The sequence below is a fragment of the Apium graveolens genome, chromosome 10 (genome assembly GCF_009905375.1).
Source record: "Apium graveolens cultivar Ventura chromosome 10, ASM990537v1, whole genome shotgun sequence".
In the NCBI taxonomy this organism is placed as follows: Eukaryota; Viridiplantae; Streptophyta; class Magnoliopsida; order Apiales; family Apiaceae; genus Apium; species Apium graveolens.
This window is the reverse complement of record NC_133656.1, coordinates 54,230,691-54,256,714: the sequence shown is the minus strand read 5'-3', so window position 1 is coordinate 54,256,714 and position 26,024 is coordinate 54,230,691. Positions and strand designations below refer to the sequence as shown.

The following is a 26,024-nucleotide window of genomic DNA, read 5'->3' as shown; positions in this document are numbered from 1 at the left end:
AAAGCTTCCAGCTAACTCACACCCTAACTCTAGTTTCCACTTCACCAATAAACACTTTCCTTAGACTATACCTAATAGTCTAACTCAACTCTATATGAGTCGAACTCTCTCGCAATATACATATACCCAAAATACCCCTTTTTAATCCTAACTTGTCTCAGGGACTAGATCCTGTAGCTCTGATACCAACTTGTGACGCCCTCAATCTCGGGGTTAGGAAATGAGGACTCACACACCTCTAATCTAGTAATTAAATTAGCATAAACCCGGATTAACTACTAACATGATCAACAGGATAAAGTATGAGAAAAGATTACAACTGCTAATCATAAAATATAACTTACAAACCAAAAATATTATTAAATAAACAATATCGATTCCGGCTGGGAACCGACAGATAACCCATTGTATCTTTAAACATTTCCTTCTAGGCGCGAGCTCACTCACAAATACCACTACCTGCTCTGGCAATCGGAAGCCCTCAACACGGTAGGGACCACCAGGTACGCTCTTACGAGCAGTGCACCTAAGCCTGGCCATCTTCTTCCTTAACTGCCATGGTTAGATTAAAACAAAACAAATGAGTATAAAACTCAGCAAGTAATTATACAGCAGTTCTACAATATCAATTCACAATATGCTTTACCAATCTCAGGGCATTCTACTTTATTTGATCTAGGTGGCAGATTTTCAGCTTTTGGGTTAAGGAAAGGTTTTGAAGTATAATGTGGGGCTTTCAAGGAACAAGGCTCAAAGCAGGACGAAAGCCGACATTCATCATAAATCATTAAAGGATCAGAATAGATCTTTCAATAGAGGAAAGCAACAGTATTTTATTAAATGGAATCAATCATATGATCAACAAATGCAAGAATCAGGGTTCTTGAGCTTTAAGCTTTACATTAACATAATCAACTCTTTTCAAAACCATTTTCATTTTCAAGAATCAATTTACTGAACAGAAAGTTTCAGTTCCCTTTTAAATAACCAATTAGAACCCTTGATTGTATCACTTTATGTTTCCATTTCATTATAATACGGGTGATCAGCCCGTACCGACCTCCATCCGGTCTTTAAGGTACCAATCATCATAATTTCAACCTTAAATTGGACTATCCCCGCTAGCCTCTTGCCATGACTAGACTAGTCCCACTAGCCTCTTACGTCCCAATCCAATCCATCTGAAATTCATTTGGAAAACCTTGAGTTGGAAAAAAACAAATAGGTTTTCTAAAACTCATTTTATCATTACCAAGAATATGAAATCATTTGGACTCTTTCAAGTCGAAACTCATTCTTAAGTCAGATTTAGAGGAAACAAAGTTCAGGGAGTGATTCAAAGATAACCAAGGAACAATTCATAAGGATTTTGTATCAAGGATAACAAGGCACTTAAGTTAGAAGGATCAACATCTGTTTAGGGATCGATGGGGTGATAAGGAAAATAGGGTATCATCAAACAGGGTTAACAAGGATAATCAGAGGGTTCAATATAATCCATGGCATAATAGATAACTTGAATAGAATGGATAGATTATCAAAGGGTTGAATCATTAAGCTTATCAATAACAGTTTATCAAGAACAAAGGCAGGGTATCTCAAATCAATATCAAGGTTTCATAATTAAACAGTTCAATACTCTACATGGTATGAACAACATTCTCTTTATAAACATTTACACAAGTAATCAGAGTTACTTGCTTGAATTTGCTTTCCTGAAGGTTGAACTACTGCCACCTAGTATATCCTTTCCTTTCCTAGCCTGAATGCCCTCACGCTCTGAATCTACAATAAAACCAAAACCTTATTCAGTTTCTCAACTCTCGTTCCCGGAATGATCACTCAATATGATAACTCGATTATATCCTTGACTCGAGTATACGATTATAGCTTATACACATAAGCACATAGCACATAGCATATAGCATATCCCTTTCTCGTAACTATTATATCTTTATATATACTTAACAATCAAAGCGTACTTGCTTATCCTTATTTTCTCAAATCACAGTAATATAATTCTTACGAGTACATGATTTATTTATAATTAAATCTTTGTGACCATAACTATCACTTATGGTTTTCAAAATCAATCAATCTCCACCTTAGCTCACATAAACATATAACATAATGAAAAATCCTTAAAAATAATCATTTTCTTCTCTTTTAACATCAAAAATTAGAACCCAAACAATCATATAAATCACATAATCTCTAAAATTACTCATGCATTGACTTAGCATCAATTCAATTCCTTTTATTCTTATATTTCATTCGGCTATATCCACAAAACACAATTCAAAGGTCGAACATTGACATGCAACCATTAGATTTGCTTAAAAACTTGAGATTATTCAAACACTCATTCTTTTTAGCTTATTTTTAACTTGTCATTTACATGTAAGGCTATACTTTAACATGCATCACTAATTCTTCTTGCAAATCATCATGCAAATCTCGAGACTAGCTAATTAACCAAGAATCAAGTTACAAAATTTTAACTCCCAAAACTCGGACCATAACATAGCATTCAACAACAATTTCACTCCTTTTAATCCATTAACCCTTCTAACAACAATCCCTAATTATTTTATTCAACAAGAAAAATCAAATTAATCACTCCAAGTATCAAAACCATTCGGGTTTTTCAAAAACAACACATGCAAATGATCTTCTTAATCCTTAAATCACACATCAACCCAAAATCAAACATCAAATCAACAACTCATTCATTTTAACAAAATCAACATAATTTTCTAAAAAAAATAGCAAGGGCAATTCAGCCTTTCCTCAAAAACACACATCTAACTCAACTTTTAAGCTTTTACATCTTTAATCCTACTAATCTCTTAACATCAAACTAAATTAACATTACATCCAACAAGAATCAATCTATCAACTTGTAATCTACGAAACCATTCGGCCTTTTTATCAAAATATCACATGCAAACACAAATATTTGATTTAAAGATTCTAGAGCTCTTTTTTTTAACATCATTGCTCACCACCGGTTCACCGGAGTTCATCACTGGTGGCGGTGGTTTCTCGGTGGTGCCCCATTTCGGGGTTTCCAACCTTGAAACCTCTGATTTATGTACATACAAGGCACATGCAAGACTCACTTGGCTTTAAAAATCATTTTTCAATTATAAAATCACCTCCTTAAGCACATATTAGACCATATACACACACGTACACACACATCAAGCATGAACACACACACACACTTCGAGCTTGCATGCAACAAGATATTCACACATGCACACTTCAATAACCACTTATGTATGTTTAACAAGAGATTTTGAGAAGGATTGGTGAGAGTTATCAAAGAAACAAGTGGTTTACCAAGAGAAAAGAAGAACCGAGAGAGAGAGAGAGAAAGAGTGTGAGAAAGAAAGAGAGAAGAGAGATTGATGTGCTCGGGAAAAAGAAAGAAAAGGAGGAAGAGAATGAGTTTTATACTGAATCAAAATCAAGGGCATTTTAGTACATTACTAATTCCCCTTTTTATTCTTATTTGTTCCTTCCTTTTTACTCAAATGTAACAAGAATTAAATATAAAATATATCTCTCTCTGGAAGTCAATAATTATTGAAAATGACAATTTTAATACGTAGGCCTCGAAATTAGCTTTCCAACCATTACTCATAATAAGATTTTGAGCGTACGGTTGATTTTATATAAATTTCACAATCTCGCCTTAATAATAACATTTTTCACATAAAATCAATTTAAAAATGCAAAGACCACCAAATAAATCCACTCATCATTTTTAAAAAGTCTCTAGGACCATTATGAAGATAACAAAACAAATCCCATGTTTTTATCTTACTCGGATGATTTTATAAAAATGTGCGAAGGTTAATTAATCATTTATTTAAATCACATAATCCCTTATAAATTCATAAAAATGTCACAGAACACATAGTCATGTACACAGACAACAATCTCACATATATAATCACATAATGACTCAGGTCTGATAATAGAATTTATCCCTCTTTAATCTTTATCCTTTTCTACGCGTACTGGGTCACGTTCAACCTGACGGCCCGACGCTCAGCGTTTCGATTACGCTTCTCATTATCATTATCAATCGACACGTCACTTAGGACGAAATACTTTATTTACACATTCATTTCATTCAATCACACATAATTCACATTTTATATTCTTTAACTCCTTATTAGGACGGGTTCCGTTTTACCTGACGGCCCGACACCACAGCTTAACTTCTAAGCTGACTCTTTAAATTGGAACGTTTTTTATCTACGCTCCTATACTCTAATATACAGAAAATACAATTAATCAGCACTTAGTCATATAATTATAATCACATCAATTAAAGCATACTTTATTGACTTTAATTACGTCGCAAAATTCTCAGTCGTCACAATCTACCCTCCTTAAAAGGATTCTGTCCCCAGAATCTAATCTAAGCAAATAGATGGGGATACATTTCTTTCATTTTGCTTTCTAACTCCCAAGTCGATTCTTCGACTAATGGATTTCTCCATAACACTCTAACTAGAGGTACAACTTTATTTCTAAGCATCCTTTCTTTTCGATCCAAAATTCGAACTGGCTGTTCCACATAGGACAAATCTGGTTGGATTTCCACTGGTTCCAACTCAATCATATGGCTCACATCAGCAGTATGCTTCTTCAGAAGAGATACATGAAATACATTGTGCAGATGTTGCATTTGCAGAGGTAGCGCCAATTCATATGCCACTTTCCGAACTTGACGCAATACTTCAAATGGTCCTATATACCTAGGACTCAAGTTTCCTTTCTTTCCGAATCGGGTTAAACCTTTCCAAGGAGATATCTTTAATAAGACTTTGTCTCTAGTTTCGAATTGCACATCCTTACATTCTTGATTTGCGTACTTTGTTTGTCGATCTTGAGCTGCAATTAATCTCTTTTGAATCATTTCGACCTTTTTCTTCATTTATTGAACTAGCTCTGGGCCAATTAATTTGCGCTCACCAACTTCATCCCAATAAGTAGGGGACCTATACTTTCTTCCATACAACGCTTCATAAGGCGGCATGCCAATACTCGTATGATAACTGTTGTTGTGGGAAAACTCAATTAAGGGCAAATGATCGTCCCAATTTCCTTTGAAATCTATTGCACAAGTTTGCAACATATCTTCAATCGTCTGAATTGTCCTTTCACTTTGTCCGTTTGTCTGCGGATGATATGCCGTACTCATTTTCAACTTCATTCCCAAATGATCATGGAATTGTCACTAAAATCTCGAGTTAAACCTTGGGTCTCTATCGGACACGATAGACACAGGAACTCCATGACGCATCACAATCTCATCCAAATACAATTTGACCAACTTTTCCAACGAAAACCTTTCATTTATCGGCAAGAAATGTGCTGACTTTGTCAACCGATCGATTACCACCCAAATCGCATCATGATTTGACTTGGTTTTAGGTAATCCTACCACGAAATCTATCGCTATATGCTCCCATTTCCATGCGGGTATGTCCAGTGGCTGAAGCAATCCGCTTGGCTTTTGATGTTCCGCTTTGACTCTTTGGCACGTGTAACATTTACTTATCCATTCTGCAATTTCCTTTTATGTTTGGCCACCAATAACTTTCTTTTAAATCAAGGTACATCTTTGTACTTCCAGGGTGAATTGAAAATCTCGAGTTATGCGCTTCTTCTAAAATCTCGTGCTTTAGTTCCACGACATTAGGTATCCAAATACGTGAGTTAACACGGTATATCCTTTTTTCATCCTTTTTAGCTTTAATTTCTTCTCCCGTCAACTTATCCTTTTCACGATTCATCACTTGCTCTTGACATCATCGAATCTTTTCCAAAATCTCGGGTTGAAACAACATTGCATATATAGCTTCACCTCTACATTCTGGAGTCTGCACCTCTATTTCCATCTTTTCAAAGTCCTTGATTAATTCTTCCGATGACGTTAACATATTCAATCTTTCTTTTTGACTTAAAGCATCAGCTACCACATTTGCCTTTCCAGGATGATAATTTATCGCACAATCATAATCTTTGATCAATTCCAACCACCTTCTTTATCGCATATTCAATTCTTTCTGAGTAAAGATATCCTTTAAACTTTTATGATCCGTATAAATCTCGCACTTTTCCCCGTACAAATAATGCCTCCAAATCTTAAGGGCAAACACAATTGCTGCCAATTCCAAATCATGCGTTGGATACTTTTGCTCGTGCGGCTTGAGTTTCCTTGACGCGTATGCTATTACCTTCCCATGTTGCATTAACACGCATCCAAGTCCTTTATATAAAGTATCACTGAATATCACGAATTCCCCTTTATCATCTGGTAATACCAACACTGGGGCGGTTACCAACCTCCTCTTTAATTCTTGAAAACTTTCCTCGCACTTTTCTGTCCAAACAAACTTCTCGTTCTTTCTCGTCAACTTTGTTAACAGAACAGCAATCTTAGAGAAATCTTGCACAAATCTCCTGTAATATCTGGCTAATCCCAGAAAACTTCTGACTTCCGTAGGAGTCTTGGGTCTTTCCCAATTCATTACAGCTTCTATCTTGGCTGGGTCCACTTTGATTCCTTCTTTATTAATTACATGACCAATAAATTGCACTTCCTTTAGCCAAAATTCGCACTTTGAAAACTTAGCATACAGCTTCTGTTTTCGTAGAATTTCCAAGGAAATCCTTAAATGCTCCTTATGATCTTCTTCCGTCTTGGAGTAAATCAGTATATCGTCGATAAACACAATAATGAACTTATCCAAATACTGCTTGAACACTCTGTTCATAAGATCCATAAATGCAGCTGGCGCATTCGTCAAGCCAAATGCCATTACCAAAAACTCATAATGTCCGTATCTCGTTCGGAACGCTGTCTTGGGTATATCTTCTGCTTTGATCTTTAACTGATGATACCCAGATCTTAAATTAATCTTCGAGAAACACGAAGCTCCTTTTAACTGGTCAAACAAGTCATCGATCCACGGTAGAGGGTATTTATTCTTGATCGTCTACTTATTCAGTTCGCGGTAATCAATGCACAACCTCATACTTCCATCCTTTTTCTTTACAAATAACACCGGTACACCCCACGGGGATACACTCGGTCGGATCACTCCTTTATCTAACAATTCTTGCAACTGGGCTGCCAATTCATTCATCTCGACCGGCGCCATGCGATAGGGAGCTTTTGACACTGGTTCCGTTCCAGGAGCCAAATCAATCGTAAACTCAATCTCTCTGTCTGGAGGTAGCCCAGGAAATTCATCAGGAAATACATCCGGAAAATCGCTTACTACCGGAATATCCTCGATCCTTACAGATTCTTTCTCCACATCCACGACATGAGCCAAATAAACTTCGCATCCTTTACGTATTAATCTTCTTACCTCAATAGCCGTTAGAAATTTTTTCTCTTGCCTCTTTCCTTTGAATATAACCTCTTCACCCTCCTTGGTTCTTAACTTCACCTTTTTACTTTTACATTCTATTTGCGCTTCATGGTTTGACAACCAATCCATTCCTAGTATGACCTCAAATTCTCCTAACTTAAAGGGAATTAAGTCAGCAGAATAGTGTCGACCTTCTATAATCATATCACATTCAGGACAAATCTTGCTAGCAATAACTTTCTCTTGATTTGCTACCTCTATAATCAAATTAGGTTCTAGAGGGTACGCAACACAATTTAACTTAGCAAGAATACTTTCAGAGATAAAAGATCTAGTTGCTCCAGAATCCATCAAAACTTTTACTTCTACTGAATTAATAACAAGCATACTTGCTACCACATCCACATCTTGCACCGCATCTTTCATCGTCGTGTTAAAGGTCCTAGCTCTAGGTTAAGCTGATGGTGCTGGGATAGACGGCGGTCCAGCAATTCTAAGAACATTAGCCTTCTGAACAGGCTCCTTGCAATTCCTGGCCATATGGCCCACTTTACCACATTTGAAACAAGCCGAATCAGACTTCCTCGCTCTACTTGGGCATTCAGAAGAATAATGCCCCTTCTGGTTGCACTTAAAACACGTTATATCCAGCTTATTACACCTTTCCGGGTGTCTCTTTCCACAATTCCTGCATTCTTGAATCTGGGGTCTGCTATCCTTCCCCGGTTGTCCAGTTTTCTGGAAGCGGTTCTTCTGAGCTCCGTTGCCGGGTTTAAACTTCTGGAACTTTTGGTTCTGACCTCCACCATTCTTCCCAAACTTCCCTCTGAACTTCGAGCTTCCTTGCTCTTGCTCAGAGCTTTCAAACTTCATTTTTCTTCCTTCATTTTCTCTTCTTGCAGCTTCTCGCTCACCTTCCACTATCATTGCTTTTTGAACCAAAGCAGTATAATTCTTGATCTCCAACATTGCTATTTGACTCCTAATCCACGACTTAAGTCCCTGCCGGAACCTCTTAGCCTTCTTCGCCTCTATATTCACGTACTCAGGTACAAATCTAAACAATTCCGAAAACTTCACTTCATATTCCGCTACTAACATATCCTCTTGTCTAAGATCCAGAAATTTCATCTCCAACTGATCTTGCATGTAGCTTGGCAAATACTTCTCCAGAAACATCTCGCTGAACTTCTCCCAAGATAAGTCTTTGCCTTCCAACAACGCCTTTGAAGACTCCCACCAGAAACTTGCTTCATCTTTCAGGTAATAACTTGCATACTGAGCTTTCTTATCGTCTTTAACTTTTGCTAACTCAAAAGCTTTTTCCATTTCTCTCAACCATGACTGAGCTTTAATCGGGTCTGGCAAACCTAAGAACTCTGGGGGATGAACAGATTGAAAGTGCTTAAAGTTTCCAACTTTAGGGGCCACAGGTTGTTGCAAAAGCTGAGCAAGTCTGCTCATCATGGTGGTTTCTAGGTTTACTTCTGGGTCTTGGGTGGGAATTTCTTCTTCTTGATGATCTGGTGAGTTGGCCATTTCTTACAAACCTGATTGAACAATTATTTAGCAATACGATGGCATGGCATATTTACAACAACAGTTTCTATAAAATCTCTTTTGTGGGTTTTAAGTTTTACCGAATTTGCACATGCAATCCTATTACTACATAATTCTCATATCAGTGTTATTTTATCATGGCACAGAAAAGGTTTTTATGAGCTTTAAACATGGTTATACGAAAACATGGTTGTATTAAAACATGGTATTGAGAACAGTTTATGAGATAATTAGGGTGCACAATGGAAAGCAAGACAATGGATTTATTTAAACAAAGGGTACATAAAGATAGTTCTGGCTATCACAGGTTCTGAAATAAGGTACAATAATATAGCAGGTTTAACACAGGAAAAACTGGAAAATATCCCCCTATCTACCCATAACTTCCAACAACTACTACTACGATACAGATTTAAATACAACAAAATAAATGAAAAAGGGATCCCGGCATCTGACCAAGTATCCCAAAGCCTACCGGCGCTGAAAACAACAATCTACGGGCTCAACTAACAGTCCCGTCTAATCATCTAGAATCTCTCTCAACACAACCAACATCCAGCGAATGATCTTATGCAGCCTCCAGGCCTCAGCATCAGCATCACTAGTGGATGGTCCCTCATCCAATCTCCTCCTAGCAACCTGCTCAACCAACTGAATCCTAGCTCTCCACTCCTCCATCACTATTGAAGTCCTCTGCCTAGAATCTCGAATCAACCTATCCACCAAAGCTCTCAACTCAGGAATGCGGGAGTACACAAAGTCTCGATCCTGGGCTAACTTGCCACCAACACTGACAGGAACAGACTTAGGCATTTCGGACTCTGGCTCTGGGGCATGGGTCTCTAAATCTGGCCTCAAGGGTGAAATCTGCATAGGGATCTCACTACTCTCAGAAGGGTCCTCCTCTAGGTCTGAACTAACATACACAGGCTCCTCTGGAGAGGGTGGAATAGGGTCCACAGGGGTACCAGTCAAACTAACTTCTGAGTCTGAGTCACTACCACTACTAGGATCCTGATAAAAACACAAAACACCAACTAAAAAACAATGTTAGGGTTAAATAAAGCTTCCAGCTAACTCACACCCTAACTCTAGTTTCCACTTTACCAATAAACACTTTCCTTAGACTATACTTAATAGTCTAACTCAACTCTATATGAGTCGAACTCTCTCGCGATATACATATACCCAAAATACCCTTTTTTAATCCTAACTTGTCTCAAAGGCTAGATCATGTAGCTCTGATACCAACTTGTGACGCCCTCAATCTTGGGGTTAGGAAATGATGACTCACACACCTCTAATCTAGTAATTAAATAAGCATAAACCCCGATTAACTACTAACAGGATCAACAGGATAAAGTATGAGACAAGATTACAACTACCAATCATAAAATATAATTACAAACCCAAAATATTATTAAATAAACAATATCGATTCCGGCTGGGAACCGACAGATAACCCATTGTATCTTTAAACATTTCCTTCTAGGAGCAAGCTCAATCACAAATACCACTACCTGCTCTGGCAACCGGAAGCCCTCAAAACGGTAGGGACCACCAGGTACGCTCTTACGAGCATTGCGCTTAAGCCTGACCATCTTCTTGCTTAACTGCCATGGCTAGATTAAAACAAAACAAATGAGTATAAAACTCAGCAAGTAACTATACAGCAGTTCTACAATATCAATTCACAATATGCTTTACCAAGCTCAGGGCATTCTACTTTATTTGATCTAGGTGGCAGATTTCCAGCTTTTGGGTTAAAGAAAGGTTTTGAAGTATAATTTGGGGCTTTCAAGGAACAAGGCTCAAAGCAGGACGAAAGCCGACATTCATCACAAATCATTAAAGGATCAGAATAGATCTTTCAATAGAGGAAAGCAACAGTATTTCATTATATGGAATCAATCATATGATCAACAAATGCAAGAATCAGGGTTCTTGAGCTTTAAGCTTCACATTAACATAATCAACTCTTTTCAAAACCATTTTCATTTTCAAGAATCAATTTACTGAACAGAAAGTTTCAGTTCCCTTTTAAATAACCAATTAGAACCCTTGATTGGATCACTTTATCTTTCCATTTCATTATAATACGGGTGATCAGCCCGTACCGACCTCCATCCGGTCTTTAAGGTACCAATCGGCATAATTTCAACCTTAAATTGGACTAGCCCTGCTAGCCTCTTACCATGACTGGACTAGTCCCACTAGCCTCTTACGTCCCAATCCAATCCATCAGGAATTCATTTGGAAAACCTTGAGTTGGAAAAAAACAAATAGGTTTTCTAAAACTCATTTTATCATTACCAAGAATATGAAATCATTCGGACTCTTTCAAGTCGAAACTCATTCTTAAGTCAGATTTAGAGGAAATAAAGTTCGGGGAGTGATTCAAAGATAAACAAGGAACAATTCATAAGGATTTTGTATCAAGGATAACAAGGCACTTAAGTTAGAAGGATCAACATCTGTTTAGGGATCGATGGGGTGATCAGGAAAACAGGGTATCATTAAACAGGGTTAACAAAGATAATCAGAGGGTTCAATATAATCCATGGCATAATAGATAACTTGAATAGAATGGACAGATTATCAAAGGGTTGAATCATTAAGCTTATCAATAACAGTTTATCAAGAACAAAGGCAGGGTATCTCAAATCAATATCAAGGTTTCATAATTAAACAGTTCAATACTCTACATGGTATGAACAACATTCACTTTATAACCAATTACACAAGTAATCAGAGTTACTTGCCTGAATTTGCTTTCCTGAAGGTTGAACTACTGCCACCTAGTATATCCTTTCCTTTCCTAGCCTGAATGCCCTCACGCTCTGAATCTACAATAAAACCAAAACCTTAATCAGTTTCTCAACTCTCGTTCCCGGAACGATCACTCAATACGATAACTCGATTATATCCTTGACTCGAGTATACGATTATAGCTTATACACATAAGCACATAGCACATAGCACATAGCATATCCCTTTCTCGTAACTTTTATATCTTTATATATACTTAACAATCAAAGCGTACTTGCTTATCCTTATTTTCTCAAATCACACTAATATAATTCTTACGAGTACATGATTTATTTACAATTAAATCTTTGCGACCATAACTATCACTTATGGTTTTCAAAATCAATCAATCTCCACCTTAGCTCACATAAACATATAACATAATCAAAAATCTTTAAAAAGAATCATTTTCTTCTCTTTTAACATCAAAAATTCGAACCCAAACAATCATATAAATCACATAATCTCTAAAATTTCTCATGCATTGACTTAGCGTCAATTCAGTTCCTTTTATTCCTATATTCCATTCGGCTATATCCACAAAACACAATTCAAAGGTCGAACATTGACATGCAAGCATTAGATTTACTTAAAAACTGGAGATTATTCAAACACTCATTCTTTTTAGCTTATTTTTAACTTGTCATTTACATGCAAGGCTATACTTTAACATGCATCACTAATTCTTCTTGCAAATCATCATGTAAATCTCGAGACTAGCTAATTAACCAAGAATCAAGTTACAAAATTTTAACTCCCAAAACTCGGACCAAAACTTAGCATGCAACAACAATTTCACTCCTTTTAATCCTTTAACCCTTCTAACAACAATCCCTAATTATTTTATTCAACAAGAAAAATCAAATTAATCACTCCAAGGATCAAAACCATCAAATCCTTAAATCCTTAAATCACACATCAACCCAAAATCAAACATCAAATCAACAACTCATTCATTTTAACAAAATCAACATGATTTTCTAAAAAAAAAATAGCAAGGGCCATTCGGCCTTTCCTCAAAAACACACATGCAACTCAACTTTTAAGCTTTTACATCTTTAATCCTACTAATCTCTTAACATCAAACTAAATTAACATTACATCCAACAAGATTCAATCTATCAACTTGTAATCTACGAAACCATTCGGCCTTTTTATCAAATTATCACATGCAAACACAAATATTTGATTTAAAGATTCTAGAGCTCAGGTTTTTAACATCATTGCTCACCACCGGTTCACCGGAGTTCATCACCGGTGACGGTGGTTTCTCGGTGGAGCCCCATTTCGGGGTTTCCAACCTTGAAACCTCCGATTTATGTACACAAAGGCACATGCAAGACTCACTTGGCTTTAAAAATCATTTTTCAATTATAAAATCACCTCCTTAAGCACACATACACACGCATCAAGCGTGAACACACACACACACACACACTTCGAGCTTGCATGCAACGAGATATTCACACATGCACACTCCAATAACCACTTATGTATGTTTAACAAGAGATTTTGAGAAGGATTGGTGAGAGTTATCAAAGAAACAAGTGGTTTACCAAGAGAAAAGAAGAAGAACTGAAAGAGAGAGAGAGAGAGAGAGAGAGAGAGAGAGAGAGAGAGAGAGAATAGCCGAGAGAGAGAGAGAGTGTGAGAAAGAAAGAGAGAAGAGAGATTGATGTGCTCGGGAAAAAGAAAGAAAAGGGGGAAGAGATTGAGTTTTATACTCAATCAAAATTAAGGGCATTTTAGTACATTACTAATTCCCCTTTTTATTCTTATTTGTTCCTTCCTTTTTAATCAAATGTAAGAAGAATTAAATATAAAATATATCTCTCTCGGGAAGTCGCGAATTATTGAAAATGACAATTTTAATACGTAGGCCTCGAAATTAGCTTTCCAACAATTACTCGTAATAAGATTTTGAGCGTACGGTTGATTTTATATGAATTTCGCAATCTCGCCTTAATAATAACATTTTTCCACATAAAATCAATTTAAAAATGCAAAGACCACCAAATAAATCCACTCATCATTTTTAAAAAGTCTCTAGGACCATTATGAAGATAACAAAACAAATTCCATGTTTTTATCTTACTCGGATGATTTTATAAAAATGTGCGAAGGTTAATTAATCCTTTATTTAAATCACATAATCCCTTATAAATTCATAAAAATGTCACAGAACACATAATCATGTACACATACAACAATCTCACATATATAATCACATAACGAATCAGGTCTGATCATAGAATTTATCCCTCTTTAATCTTTATCCTTTTCTTCGCGTACCGGGTCACGTTCAACCTGACGGCCCGACGTTCAGCGTTTCGATTACGCTTCTCATTATCATTATCAATCGACACGTCACTTAGGACAAAATACTTTATTTACACATTCATTTCATTCAATCACACATAATTCACATTTTATATTCTTTAACTCCTTATTAGGACGGGTTCCGTTTTACCTGACGGTCCGACACCACAACTTAACTTCTAAGCTGACTCTTTAAATTGGAACGTTTTTATCTACGATCCTATACTCTAATATACAGAAAAGATAATTAATCAACACTTAGTCATATAATTATAATCACATCACATAAAGCATACTTTATTGACTTTAATTACGTCGCAGAATTCTCAGTCGTCACAATAAACATCGCTGGCTTTGAACTCGGTGATGATGGCCTCCTTGTTCAGGTTCTCCTTCGCAGCCAGGTCAGCCTTGAGCTTCTCCACTTCTTTGGTGAGACCGTCGGCCCGAGTCTTTTCTCCTTTCAGCTGCTCCTTCAACCCGGATTCAACAGTCTAGAAGCCCTCCCGGGCCTCATCCAATTCATCCTTCAGATTATTCACCCGGTTCTTCTCAGCCCTGGTCTTGTTGTTGGCCTCCCGAACCTCAGTAAAAGCGATATCGTAACAGATGGATATGGCACTCCCAACTTGGGAGAAGAAAAAGGAATATGATTCAGGAAAGAAAAGCTATCCGGGCGAAAAATAGAAAAACGGCTTAAAGTTTACCTGTCCCCATTGCCCAGTAACCCTCTTGAAAGCTGCTACCATACTGGAACCCTCAACCTTATCCCAATCCTCCTCAGAAGGGATGCTTGACATAAACCCGGCCAGATCGACCAGGGACTTGGTCCCAACCTTCACCGGATCCCCATCAGGGCCCTTTCCCTCTGAATCACAGATGACCCGGTTGGAAATAGCAGCTTTGCCCCAAGGAGGCTTGATCAGAATACTCTTCCTCTTCTTCCTTGGAGGATCATCATAATCCAGAATCTCCTGCACCACAGGCTCAGAATTGCCAGCTTCATGACCCGGATCGAGGATATTCTGGGGAACGGAGGACTCGGCCCCACCCTCGATGTCCGCGGATCCGGATCCAGGTCCCGGAGCCCCCTTAGTGGTCTTGAAGGCTAGACCAAGAGTGTTGAAAGCTGCAACATAGGCAGAAGAAGATATGATTCCGAGAAAATCATGGTTAAAATGAGGCAGACCTGTAGAAATATGAGAAAAACACGTCAAATTCCAGAATAAAAAGCAAAGACGATCCAGATCAAAGTGCACCATAAAGGATCCGGATCAGGATTAAACAAATTCTACTAAAAGAGCATAATTCAAAAGAAAATAGGACCAGGATCCGGATCAACGAATGAAGCGGGCGATCCGGATCAAGAGCCAACAAGTTCTATAAACAAATTACAAGTCAAAAGCAAGTTGGATCAGGATCCGGAACAACGAACGGAGCAAATGATCTGGATCATTAGCACATAAACAAACTACAAGTAAAAAACAAATGATCCAGATCAACGTGCTTAGGGAATAACCCGGACCGAGCAAGCAACCAAGAAAAAAAACTAAAAGAAACACATAATCCGGATCAAGCAAACAGCAAAAGAAGATAAATTCTAATGGAAAGGGATCCGGAATAAGCAAAAGCAAGAAAGGACCCGGATCTATATGCTTAGAAAACTTACAACCGAGTTTGAAGAGCAGTTTATGGTTCATGAAGGTATCTCGGGTAGGCTGGAATCTGAGAGAGTCAAAAAAATGCTCTCATTTGCTTCAACGCCTGCCCCTCTAGAACAGCAGTAGCAAATTTGGTCTGGATACCCTCCAATGTGAAGTAGGGCAAGTAGGCCAAGTCATAACCCTTCAATTCCAAGACTTCAAGAAAGTCTGGTGCATTATAGGCTTGGCTCTACCCGGGCCATATCCATACTCTGAAGCCCGGAACCTAATCTCATAAAAAGGCTTTTGGCTTGACTTGGACAGATACAAAATCTGGTGGAAGAGCTTCAAGGTGGGCAAGAATCCGGATTTATTACAACAGGCTATGAACCAGGTTATGGACTTAATCCTGTTGGGGGTGATCTGCATCGGGGATATCTTGTAGACATGTTTGCAGAGGTGCTTAACGAAAATGTGGCAGCGAGAGCTCCACCTGGATCTAAGGTGCTCCATCCATACCGGAACAAAACCATCTTCTGGGCGGTGATAGGTCCTTTCTTCTGGTTCCGGCCACCTCCACTGGATATCAGGGGTCAATTGGAATGTAGCCCGGACAGCCTCGTCCATCTCAGCCGAATTCGCCTCCGCATAAAGGTCCTTTAACTGATAGTGATCCCGGCTAATGGGGAACTCAGAGAAAACCCTCTCAAGAGCCTCCTGGTTGTAAACCCTGGGGTGGCCATTGGGTTGCCTATCATACCTAACCCTCCCATAATAAACATCATTTTCAATATCTGTGGGCTTGACTACAAAATGGTATTTCACATCACTCCAATAACCCTCGGGGGTGAAGGGAACCGCATTCTCCAGGAGCTTCTTGAACCGGAACTTTGAAATAATCTCGGTTGAGGATGAAGCTTTCTTAACCATCTCTACCCGGAACTCAGTTCTCTCGGTTGAATCAGGGTCACTTTCCTCACTTGAAAGACCAGGGTAACAGTTGAAAGCTCTTCTAGGAAGCCTCTTGATCCGGACCATATACCTATTAAAACCAAGGGCAGTTAGTCTGAATTCCTACGATTTTTAAGTCTTTTTTGCTAAGCGGTCTGGATCAAGGACGTTATGTTAATTTTACCATAACCTAATGATCTGGACCGCTAATACAAGTCCAACCCAGAAAAACATCAACGATCCGGGTCATGTGAACTACGAGCAAAAATAATCACCTAAACACATTCATAGTTCCAGATTTGAAACCATCCCAAAAAAAATAGTCATGAACCTGGATCTTCAACAAGTACCTAGATCCGGATCTAAAGCAACCAAACACAATTTTGACATCCTAAGGGATGCAATTCTAGCTAACTAAACTACTCCAGATCTGGGTCTTGCACCCCCTACCCGGATTAAAATAAAACCCTCACCCATAAACAGTCACTTTGAGAATCAAAAAGCAAAATATATGACTTTTTCATACACATACGTACATCCCCACCAAGAACACGAAGAACAGACCTAAAAACCCAGAAAAATCAAACACTAAAACCCATTTTCGTGCAAAAAACATAGCAAAAAGTGCCCAAAACCTACAGATCTAAACAAAAGAAGCCACAACCAATCATATTCGCCACAAAACAAGACCAAAAAGCACTATTTCCACCATTAATTCGCGGATAGAGAAGCAAATTCGAAGCATGCAAGAACTCAAAGAAAAAATGCAATAAATCGAAAGAGGATCTTATAGGACGATGAAAGATAAATGGCAACAACAGCGAGACAAAGAGACAAGAACCCACCAAAGGCACAACACTTCACGGAAAAAATGAGAGAAAATGGAGAGCAAGGGACAGTTGGCTTTTCATTGATGATGAATAAAAAAGAAAGAGGAGGGTGGGCTTTTTATAGGCAAGAGAGAGGGGAACTGCCCCTGCCACGTGGAAAAGGAGTTACAGAAAAGAGAAATAAAAACAAATATATATTTATATATATACAAACACACAGCACATTTAAACCCCATAATGATAATGGGGCGGGTTTCAAGGAATTAACTTCCCATAATTCAAAATCGTGGGAGGGAAAAAAGCTGAAAAACGTTACAAATTCCTCGTTTTTCAGAATTCAGAGCCCTCAACCCGGACAAGTGACCCCTACCAGATCCTGGTGAACCTGGATCAGTGGTCCTTAAGAAGCAGAATTTTTTCCAAGGCAACCAATTTCATCTACCTTAATCTGGATCATGTCTCTACTACAACAGACCCGGATTGGGGGTAACAAAGAAGCAGAATTTTTTCTAAGGCAAACAATTTCACATACCTTAATATGGATCATGTCTCTACTACAAAAGGCCCGGATTGGGGGGCAACAAAGAAGCAGAATTTTTTCTAAGGCAAACAATTTCACATACCTTAATCTGGATCCTGTCTCTACTACAAAAGACCCGGATTGGGGGGAAACAAAGAAGCGGAGTTTTTCAAAGGCAAATAATTTCCTCTACCTGGATCCTGATTGATCTCTTCAACACCAGATCCGAATGGGGGGGGGGAACAAAGAAGCATAATTTTTTCCAAGGAAACAAACTTCATCTACCTTCATTCGAATCCTGTCTCTACTACAACAGACCCGGATTGGGGGGCAACAAAGAAGCATAATTTTTTCTAAGGCAAACAATTTCATATACCTTAATCCGGATCCTATCTCTACTACAACAAACCTGGATTGCAGGGAAACAAAGAAGCATGAACTTTTTTAAGGCAAACAATTTCATATACCTTAATCTGGATCCTGTCTCTACTACAACAGACCCGGATTGGGGGGCAACAAAGAAACAGAAATTTTTCCCAAGAAAACAGCTATGCGAGACTACTCTACTCCCTCATCCAGAGAATCTGCATAAGGGATGGGGGCAAATGATATGGTATAAGCAACCTGGCTAGGGCCCAACCCAGATCTAGGGTGAGGCAGACTCAACTGATGGACCAAGACCCCCCTCACCTATAGCATCCAAGTGAAGTGGCCCAGGCTCTGGTACCAACCCAGGACCTGAATTATTCGACAACCAGTACCCAGGCCAGGCCATGGATCATCTACCGACCTGGATCCATCCCAGTCCCAGGATCACCCAAATAGAGTAGACCCGAGGGGGGCGCTACAAGCACATGCACGCCCCACAACCTGCCAAGGAGGGGTACATGGGCACGTGACAATAACAGCTATCAACAACCAACATATCGGACAAACACGGCGCGTGTTAGAGTACCGTTAGGACACCCTAAAGGTGGTTCTCGCCTGGACACGTGTACGCAATCTACCTAAGTCAGGCGTTTTCCGCCTCCAGCAACCGACAGCCCTGATCGAGAGGGATCAACCCCTAAACCCTACCTTTGGGCTATATATACCCCAAAGATGAAGGGTTTAGGGGTTAGACACATTTTCATTACAAGCACTCTCTTACACACATCTTATACACACACAACCACCTTTGTCCTCTTTATCTTCATCTTCCCCAACCAGACTCTTATTTTTACACCGGAGGCGCCGTGGGGATAAAACCCCTCTCCGGTGTTATTTTGCAGATACCCAACAGCAGCTAGGCCTCATCCACACCCAGAAGGTCCAGGCACGGTGTCGGAAGGGGCCGCCCCACTTATCGGAGTTATCATTTGGCGCTAGAATATATGTACATTTTAATTATTTTTTATATAAAAAAATATGTTTAAAATATATGAGATATATTTTCAAACAAAAATATGATTAATAAATAAAATAATAAATAATTTATGTATTATGCCTAACTTTATATCTGAAATTCAATTATTTAAAATTTACTGTACAAATATCCAAATAACTATCTATTTTTGTGAAATTCAAATATTATATTTAAAATTAAATACAATATTCATTTAACACACTTACGTGTCGGATAAAAAACACAATATGGTGTATAATGGTATGAGATTCTAAAAGGTCTTGACCGCACAAAATAAACCTTTATCACAACATAAACGTTTTGCAATGCAATAAAAGAGCAGCTCAAAACACAAAACTACACCCTTAAGATCAAGTTATGAGGCTTTTCCTTTAGTGACATTTAAGGTCAGAGTTGGACAAGTTAATTCTTTTGCCGGTAGGCTGCGACTCTTCCCCTTCGCTGTCGGAACCTGCTTGCTGAATCTCCACTTGATGCTACAGAATGCTGCATACAACAATTATTTTCGCTTTATTAGCTTATCAATATCGACAAACATTGCAGACACATGATGGAGGTGTATGTGCCCCGTGCCCGACGGTGAACTTGAAATGCTTGTGGAAAGTTATGAGGACAACAGACCAACAAGTTAAAAGATGGCTTCTTCCATCACCAAAAATGTTTCACAACAGGGCAGAAACATAGCGGTTTACTTAAATGAGATGTAAGAGATGTCCAAAAAAAGAACAAAGCAGCCAAACCTATATCATATAATCTTTCTTATGATACCTTTGCAACCATGTCAATTTGACAATTACCAAATAACATTTAACCTGTTTATAAGATTCTCAATCTTTATATGGTGATTTACGAGTAAAACTGCACAAGGACTTGGTAGTCTAGTCTGAGGAATTTGCAGTCAAAGACAATGAAGGCAGTTAGTTGGCCAAACAGAAACATCAGAAAACTTAACCACACATTAATTTTCCTCAAAATATTCTATTTTAGTTTCACATATGCAAGTAACCTACTGAGGAAATCTTTCAAATATCAAAAGAACTCGCAGACTTCTGAATTTAGTTTATAACGTAGATAGAGTAGTATAGTTATAGCCTAGACCTACCATATAAAATTTTGATATTTAAGTACAGGCTGTTTGATAAGATCATCTAGTTTGGTCATAAAGTATTTGTTTTGGATTTAAAAGAGGAGTAATGCATTCAACTTGATGTGCAAACTTGTTAACATTCTACGCTAGAGATTTAAGGACAGCATATATAGAGGAAGCGGACTTATAAGAGTACCAAAACAACCGACATTTAAGAAAAAAGTTCGCCAATCAATATGCTTGATTCAAATTTCTAACATCTATAACTTGCAAGCTCTGTAAAGATCTCCATACCTTGTTCCTGTAAGTTCTTATGACGGTTGCCAACAATTTGTCTCCTGCTATTTGTCTCACTCGCTGTATCAATTCATGTCGTGAGATCTTATTTTCCTGGAGAGAACATAAACAATAAGGTTGTTGCACAAGGACAGAGCAACAAAAGCTCAACAATTAGGATTCTAAGAACTTGCTCTATTATAGCGTGAATGCCTGAGAATCAAACTGATACGAACTTACTCTATTATCGCGGTGATGCTTGACAATCAAATTGATTGCATGAGGAGGCAAGATCTTCGCCAGAGAAGTAATTAGAGTTGCAAACGGTATCCAAGGCGAAGTTGGTCTTCTCGGGGGAACCCGAATACTTTGACAACCTAAACAAAGAAATACCAATACAATCAATACCGAAACTATCAAACCAACCATGTCAAAATCCAGAATGAACTGAATCTAACGTTCACTGACCTTCTGTGCAACTTTGAGCTCTGAAGGTGATGACAAATTGTGGCAAAATGTGTGTATTCATCTGAGTACCCCAAACAATATACTTGTTGGGAGATATTAAGCTGTCGACTCCAGAATCAAACTCACCGGAACCTGGATGAGATTGTTGTGAACCAGGGTGAACAAGTTCCAGGTTTCCCAAAAGAACTTGACAAAGCAGAATATGCTTTAGGCCATCATCATCTTCCACAGCAAATTGCACACTATAATATATACAAACTCATCAGTGACCTAAACAACACCTAACAAGAGCTTAGCCTAAAGAAATCTCTACAAAATAACGAAGTAAAAACAGAGTTGAGGAAAGTCATTAACCTGTCAATAGGGAAATCAGCAGGAGAAAGATACACACCAGAACCAAAAGAAAGATGGGTTGCTCCAGGCTGAGTAAAATGGCCAAAACCATAAGCAAGAATGTTGTGAATTTCATCCTTAGAACCACCATACCAAGCATATTTAACATTAGCATCACCACCATTCTTCCTCTCCAAAGCTCTTTGAAACATTCGAAAGGAATGAAACTTAGCTTGATCAATCAAACCCGAAAAAAGATTCCTATGAATGGCCTCAACTCTGAAACTCTCTCCCAAATCACCCAAGCCGGAAACAAGCTTTCGAGCAATAGTTTCATATAGTGTTGTATCTTGACTCACCATGATAAATTTATCACTACCACAAGACTGAAACTCGCAGTATTTAGTACTAGTACCAGGAATTACACTACTCTCACAATCAGAAAGTGATGAATCTTGATCCTGATGATCAGTTTCAAAGTAAGATTCTTGCTCAGGACCATGATCCTGAAGCTGAATGAAGTGAGTGTTTTCATAAGACCTTTCAACCCTGATCTCCCTTAAATCTCCTACTGGTGCATAAAATAACTGGAACTGAGGTACCATTTTCTTTATGTTTGTCTATTTACAAGTTAAAGAAGCAAGCTAGGTAGAATGACATGAAATATTTGAAAACTGTATCTGAAGTATAATACAAGTGTGTAGAGCAAAATTGTAGCTGAGAGCTGAACAAGAAACTTGAGAGGAGTTGGCTATGAAAATGAAATAGAAAAATGTGTACAACGAACAGATAAGTGTGTTAAGTATATATAGGGTAGATTACTAAGATAGAACAGAGATACTAAAACAGGGAACTGAAAGATGTGGTGGGGTCATTTCTTGGGCAAGAGGATTTTGCTAGTTTGAGGGGTAGTATCGTTGTTTTTTTTTCCCATAAACAGTGGGTGTGTAATTGTATGAATAAAATATTGATACAGAATAAGTACGTGTTGTATGAATAAAATATTGATACAGAATAAGTACGTGCGATGTTGGGGCGGTGCGGCCGCAAACTGTTTTTAAGTTTTTACTTTGTGTCCTCGGCACACAGCTTCTTTTGATATATTTTTACTGAGCAGTAAATCTTAGCATACAGAAGTAGACAGTGACAAACTCACTGCACTCCGATCACATTTTCTATTCTTTTTGTCGTAAAATTACTAGCTTAAAATCCGTGCATAGCGTGGATAGCATATATCTTTTTTTATTATAATATATAACTTTTAAAAAACTGTTTTGAATTGATTATTCAATATGCTTAATATAAATTTTAAATGATATAATTTTATGATAATTAGATTAATACACGTATAAAAAAATACAATATTTTTATTATGTTTGATAATACTATTTTAGCAAAATAATTGCTTAATCGATTAACTATAAGAGCTATTTAAAAAGATAATAATAATTTGATTTATTCCGGGTCAGTGGTTTACAGTATTTTATTTTATCTGTATGCCCATTATTCCGACTATATATAACTAATTATTTTTAGTTTAATTTTAATTTTTTTAAGTCCGAATCAATTAGATAATTTTGTTTTAGCCCAAATAATTAGTATATATGATTTTGTTCTTGTTGGTCAAATTATATTTTGATTTTAATCTTTAATTTTGTGTTGATTTGGATCAATTGTATAACAAACTTTTTATCATGGATGAATAATATATATTAATTTGTTTATTCTAGTTTATTGGTATATTTTTTTAGTTAGTATGTTGATTGGGGTGGTAAACTTGTGCATTGAATTCTTAGGGTATTTAGCTGTTGGTTTCCCTAATTTGTCCGTCTAGGTTTCCCACTAGTTTGTGTTTTAGTACTTGAGTGTTGTTGTGTTCTTTAGTGGCGTTGAACTTTATGATGTAATGTCTCTACTATAATTACTGTTTCTAATGATATAACCTTTAAAAAAAAAATATTTTTTTAGCCATATCAGTAATATTTATTATTTTGTCTTAACCCGACGCCCATAATATCAACTAATTATATTTAGTTTGCTTAAATTTATTTTGGCCGGCCCGAAATTATCAATTAGAATAATGTTGAACTCAATATAAATAAGAGTATAAATTGGTAAAAGAAGTTGACTTTAATATCAATTATAATGATATAGAGTTCGATATAAAATAGAATTTAAATTGTTAGAGGAAGTTGACTTTAATTTCAATTAGATTTAGAATTGAGCTACCTACCGATTAGAATTAGAATAATAAAATAAGGGTAATTAAGTAAATTCAGCAAGTACCGACCGACCGACTACCAAAATTTTAATGTTTCGTCTGTTATATTATAGTATAGATTGTCCACTTTTAGTCGATATAATAATTTAAGTATTAATTATGTTAATATTTTTAAAACATAATATATTTTGTTGATAATCATTAATGTGTTCAATATAATTGAATAAAAATTGCAAATCTGATCGGTGACCGAATAAGTGGGACGGGACGAGTATTAGATTAAAATCCAACTTATCATGTATTTCACATTTTTTCAATTCTTATTTGTTTAAATTAAAGTATTATAAAAATTTTGTAAACTAATATTGGTATAAAAATTCAAGTATTATAAAATTTTTGTAAACTAATAGAGCTATAAAAATTTTGCGCTTCTGCTTGTATAATATTTTAGAGTACTAGTTTGAAATTAATATATTTTTTTATTATGAAAAGTTATTATAACTAAACATGGTTTTTTCTCAAAGTTAAAATATGTTAGATAAACTTGTGTAATTTTTTTAAAATAAATAACTATATTTACATTAGTGAATATTTTTGCCTAAATATAATTACAATTCAAAAGACAAGTTATGCAAAAACTCTTTACGTGTTATAAATAATGTGGATGTATTTTGACCTTTAGACCTTTGACTTTTCAAATTTTTAATTCTAGACTTTTAACCTTTTGTATGTACATGCCTTTTGACATTTTTGTATGATTATACACACTTCAATGAATATAATATTATGTTCTTGATCTCTCTCTTTCTCAGATATCCATTGTATAATTATTATAATATATTTTATAATACGCTATCAGCAACATGCTCTTTGATTCGTTATTTTAATGGTGTCTTTTTATTTGAAGAGACTAAACGTGAATGTTTGTTTGGCATTAAAATTCAAGTGGTTAAATTTAAGGTTTGTTACATTATAAGATATGGGTTGTACTTATGATTTAAGGTTAAAGATTTTTTTTTTCTTATATTCAATTGAAAGTGAAAGCTTCTTGAAGAGAAATCGGGAATCTTAAAAAATTGGCCATGAATTTTATGATTATAAGTTACACATTTTTATCATCTTCTTCATTTTTATCATGATATTTTATAAATTATTATATTTTAGTTGTGCCCATAAAACTCATATTGATTTCTTACCTCGAAAATTGAATCATTTTAGACTTCCCGAAAAGATCATTTGTTTACATAATACTTTTAACTTTTAACATTTTTATTAAATTACTCCCTTTAATATGTCAAATTATGTGATATACATAAATTATTGATGTGACTTTGAAATAAGTACATCTTTCATATAACACTGAATCACATATAAAAATTAAGTATAATACCAAAATCGAAAGATCGTCTCGAGAGATTTGATTTGTGATACTATTTTACTACCCTTTCAGGTGTTTACTTTAAAAAAGTAATTAGCAATCTAGTCAATAACTTAATTAAATTATATTTTGGCTGCTCACATTTTATATCAGTCGAATATTTATTTTCATGAGTCATAGCATTTTGTGACGATGAAAATGTATCCCGGAATACCATATATTGAAAAATGTTATTAATTATGAGTTGATATTTTGATTTTTATGGTTAATTTATCCCGTATATGAGCTTAAGCAAGTCGTCCACACCTTTCCCATAAGTGAATATGACAATATTAAGAAATACAATATTCTTAAACTTACTCGTAGCATGGTTATGATCTCCCGAATATGAACACATGCGTGTTAATGCTGTAGATCAAATAAGAGTCATTTGAAGGTGGAGTGTTGTATATATTAGATGACTTGTTATATTAGATAGAAGGCTCCAGAAGAGCATCTTTATTTTAATCATATATTTAAGTAAATATTTAAAAAAAAGGAAGGAAGGAGGAGAATCGAACATTATATACTCTCCCAAGTGATTAGAAAAAGAAATAAATTTTTTGATGAATAATCGACCATATAGAAAAAATAAATGATAGTTGTGCCTTCAAGTATTAAGTTTATTAAGGTATTAAAAGTAGTTTGGATGAAGTTTTTAAATTCTCCACATATTTTGTATATCTAAATTTTTGTGAAATATACATCTGAGTAAACCAGAAGTTTACTGAAAAAATATATAGTTACGGGCTACTAATCTCGGCTTTATAAATATGTGAGTAT

The 26,024-nt window shown here is 36.5% G+C and overlaps 1 protein-coding gene across 1 annotated transcript; it reads right to left on the bottom strand.

Moving 5' to 3' along the window:
- Window positions 1–19,631: 19,631 nt before the first annotated feature.
- On the bottom strand, window positions 19,632–22,380 carry LOC141692723 (putative inactive poly [ADP-ribose] polymerase SRO2). Its single transcript, XM_074497648.1, has 5 exons — window positions 21,625–22,380; window positions 21,271–21,512; window positions 21,043–21,179; window positions 20,821–20,916; window positions 19,632–19,925 (listed from the first exon to the last, which is right to left on the bottom strand). The coding sequence occupies exons 1-5, from the start codon at window positions 22,206–22,208 to the stop codon at window positions 19,842–19,844; spliced, it is 1,143 nt and encodes a 380-aa protein (XP_074353749.1). The 5' UTR covers window positions 22,209–22,380; the 3' UTR covers window positions 19,632–19,841.
- Between the last annotated feature and the right edge of the window lie 3,644 nt (window positions 22,381–26,024).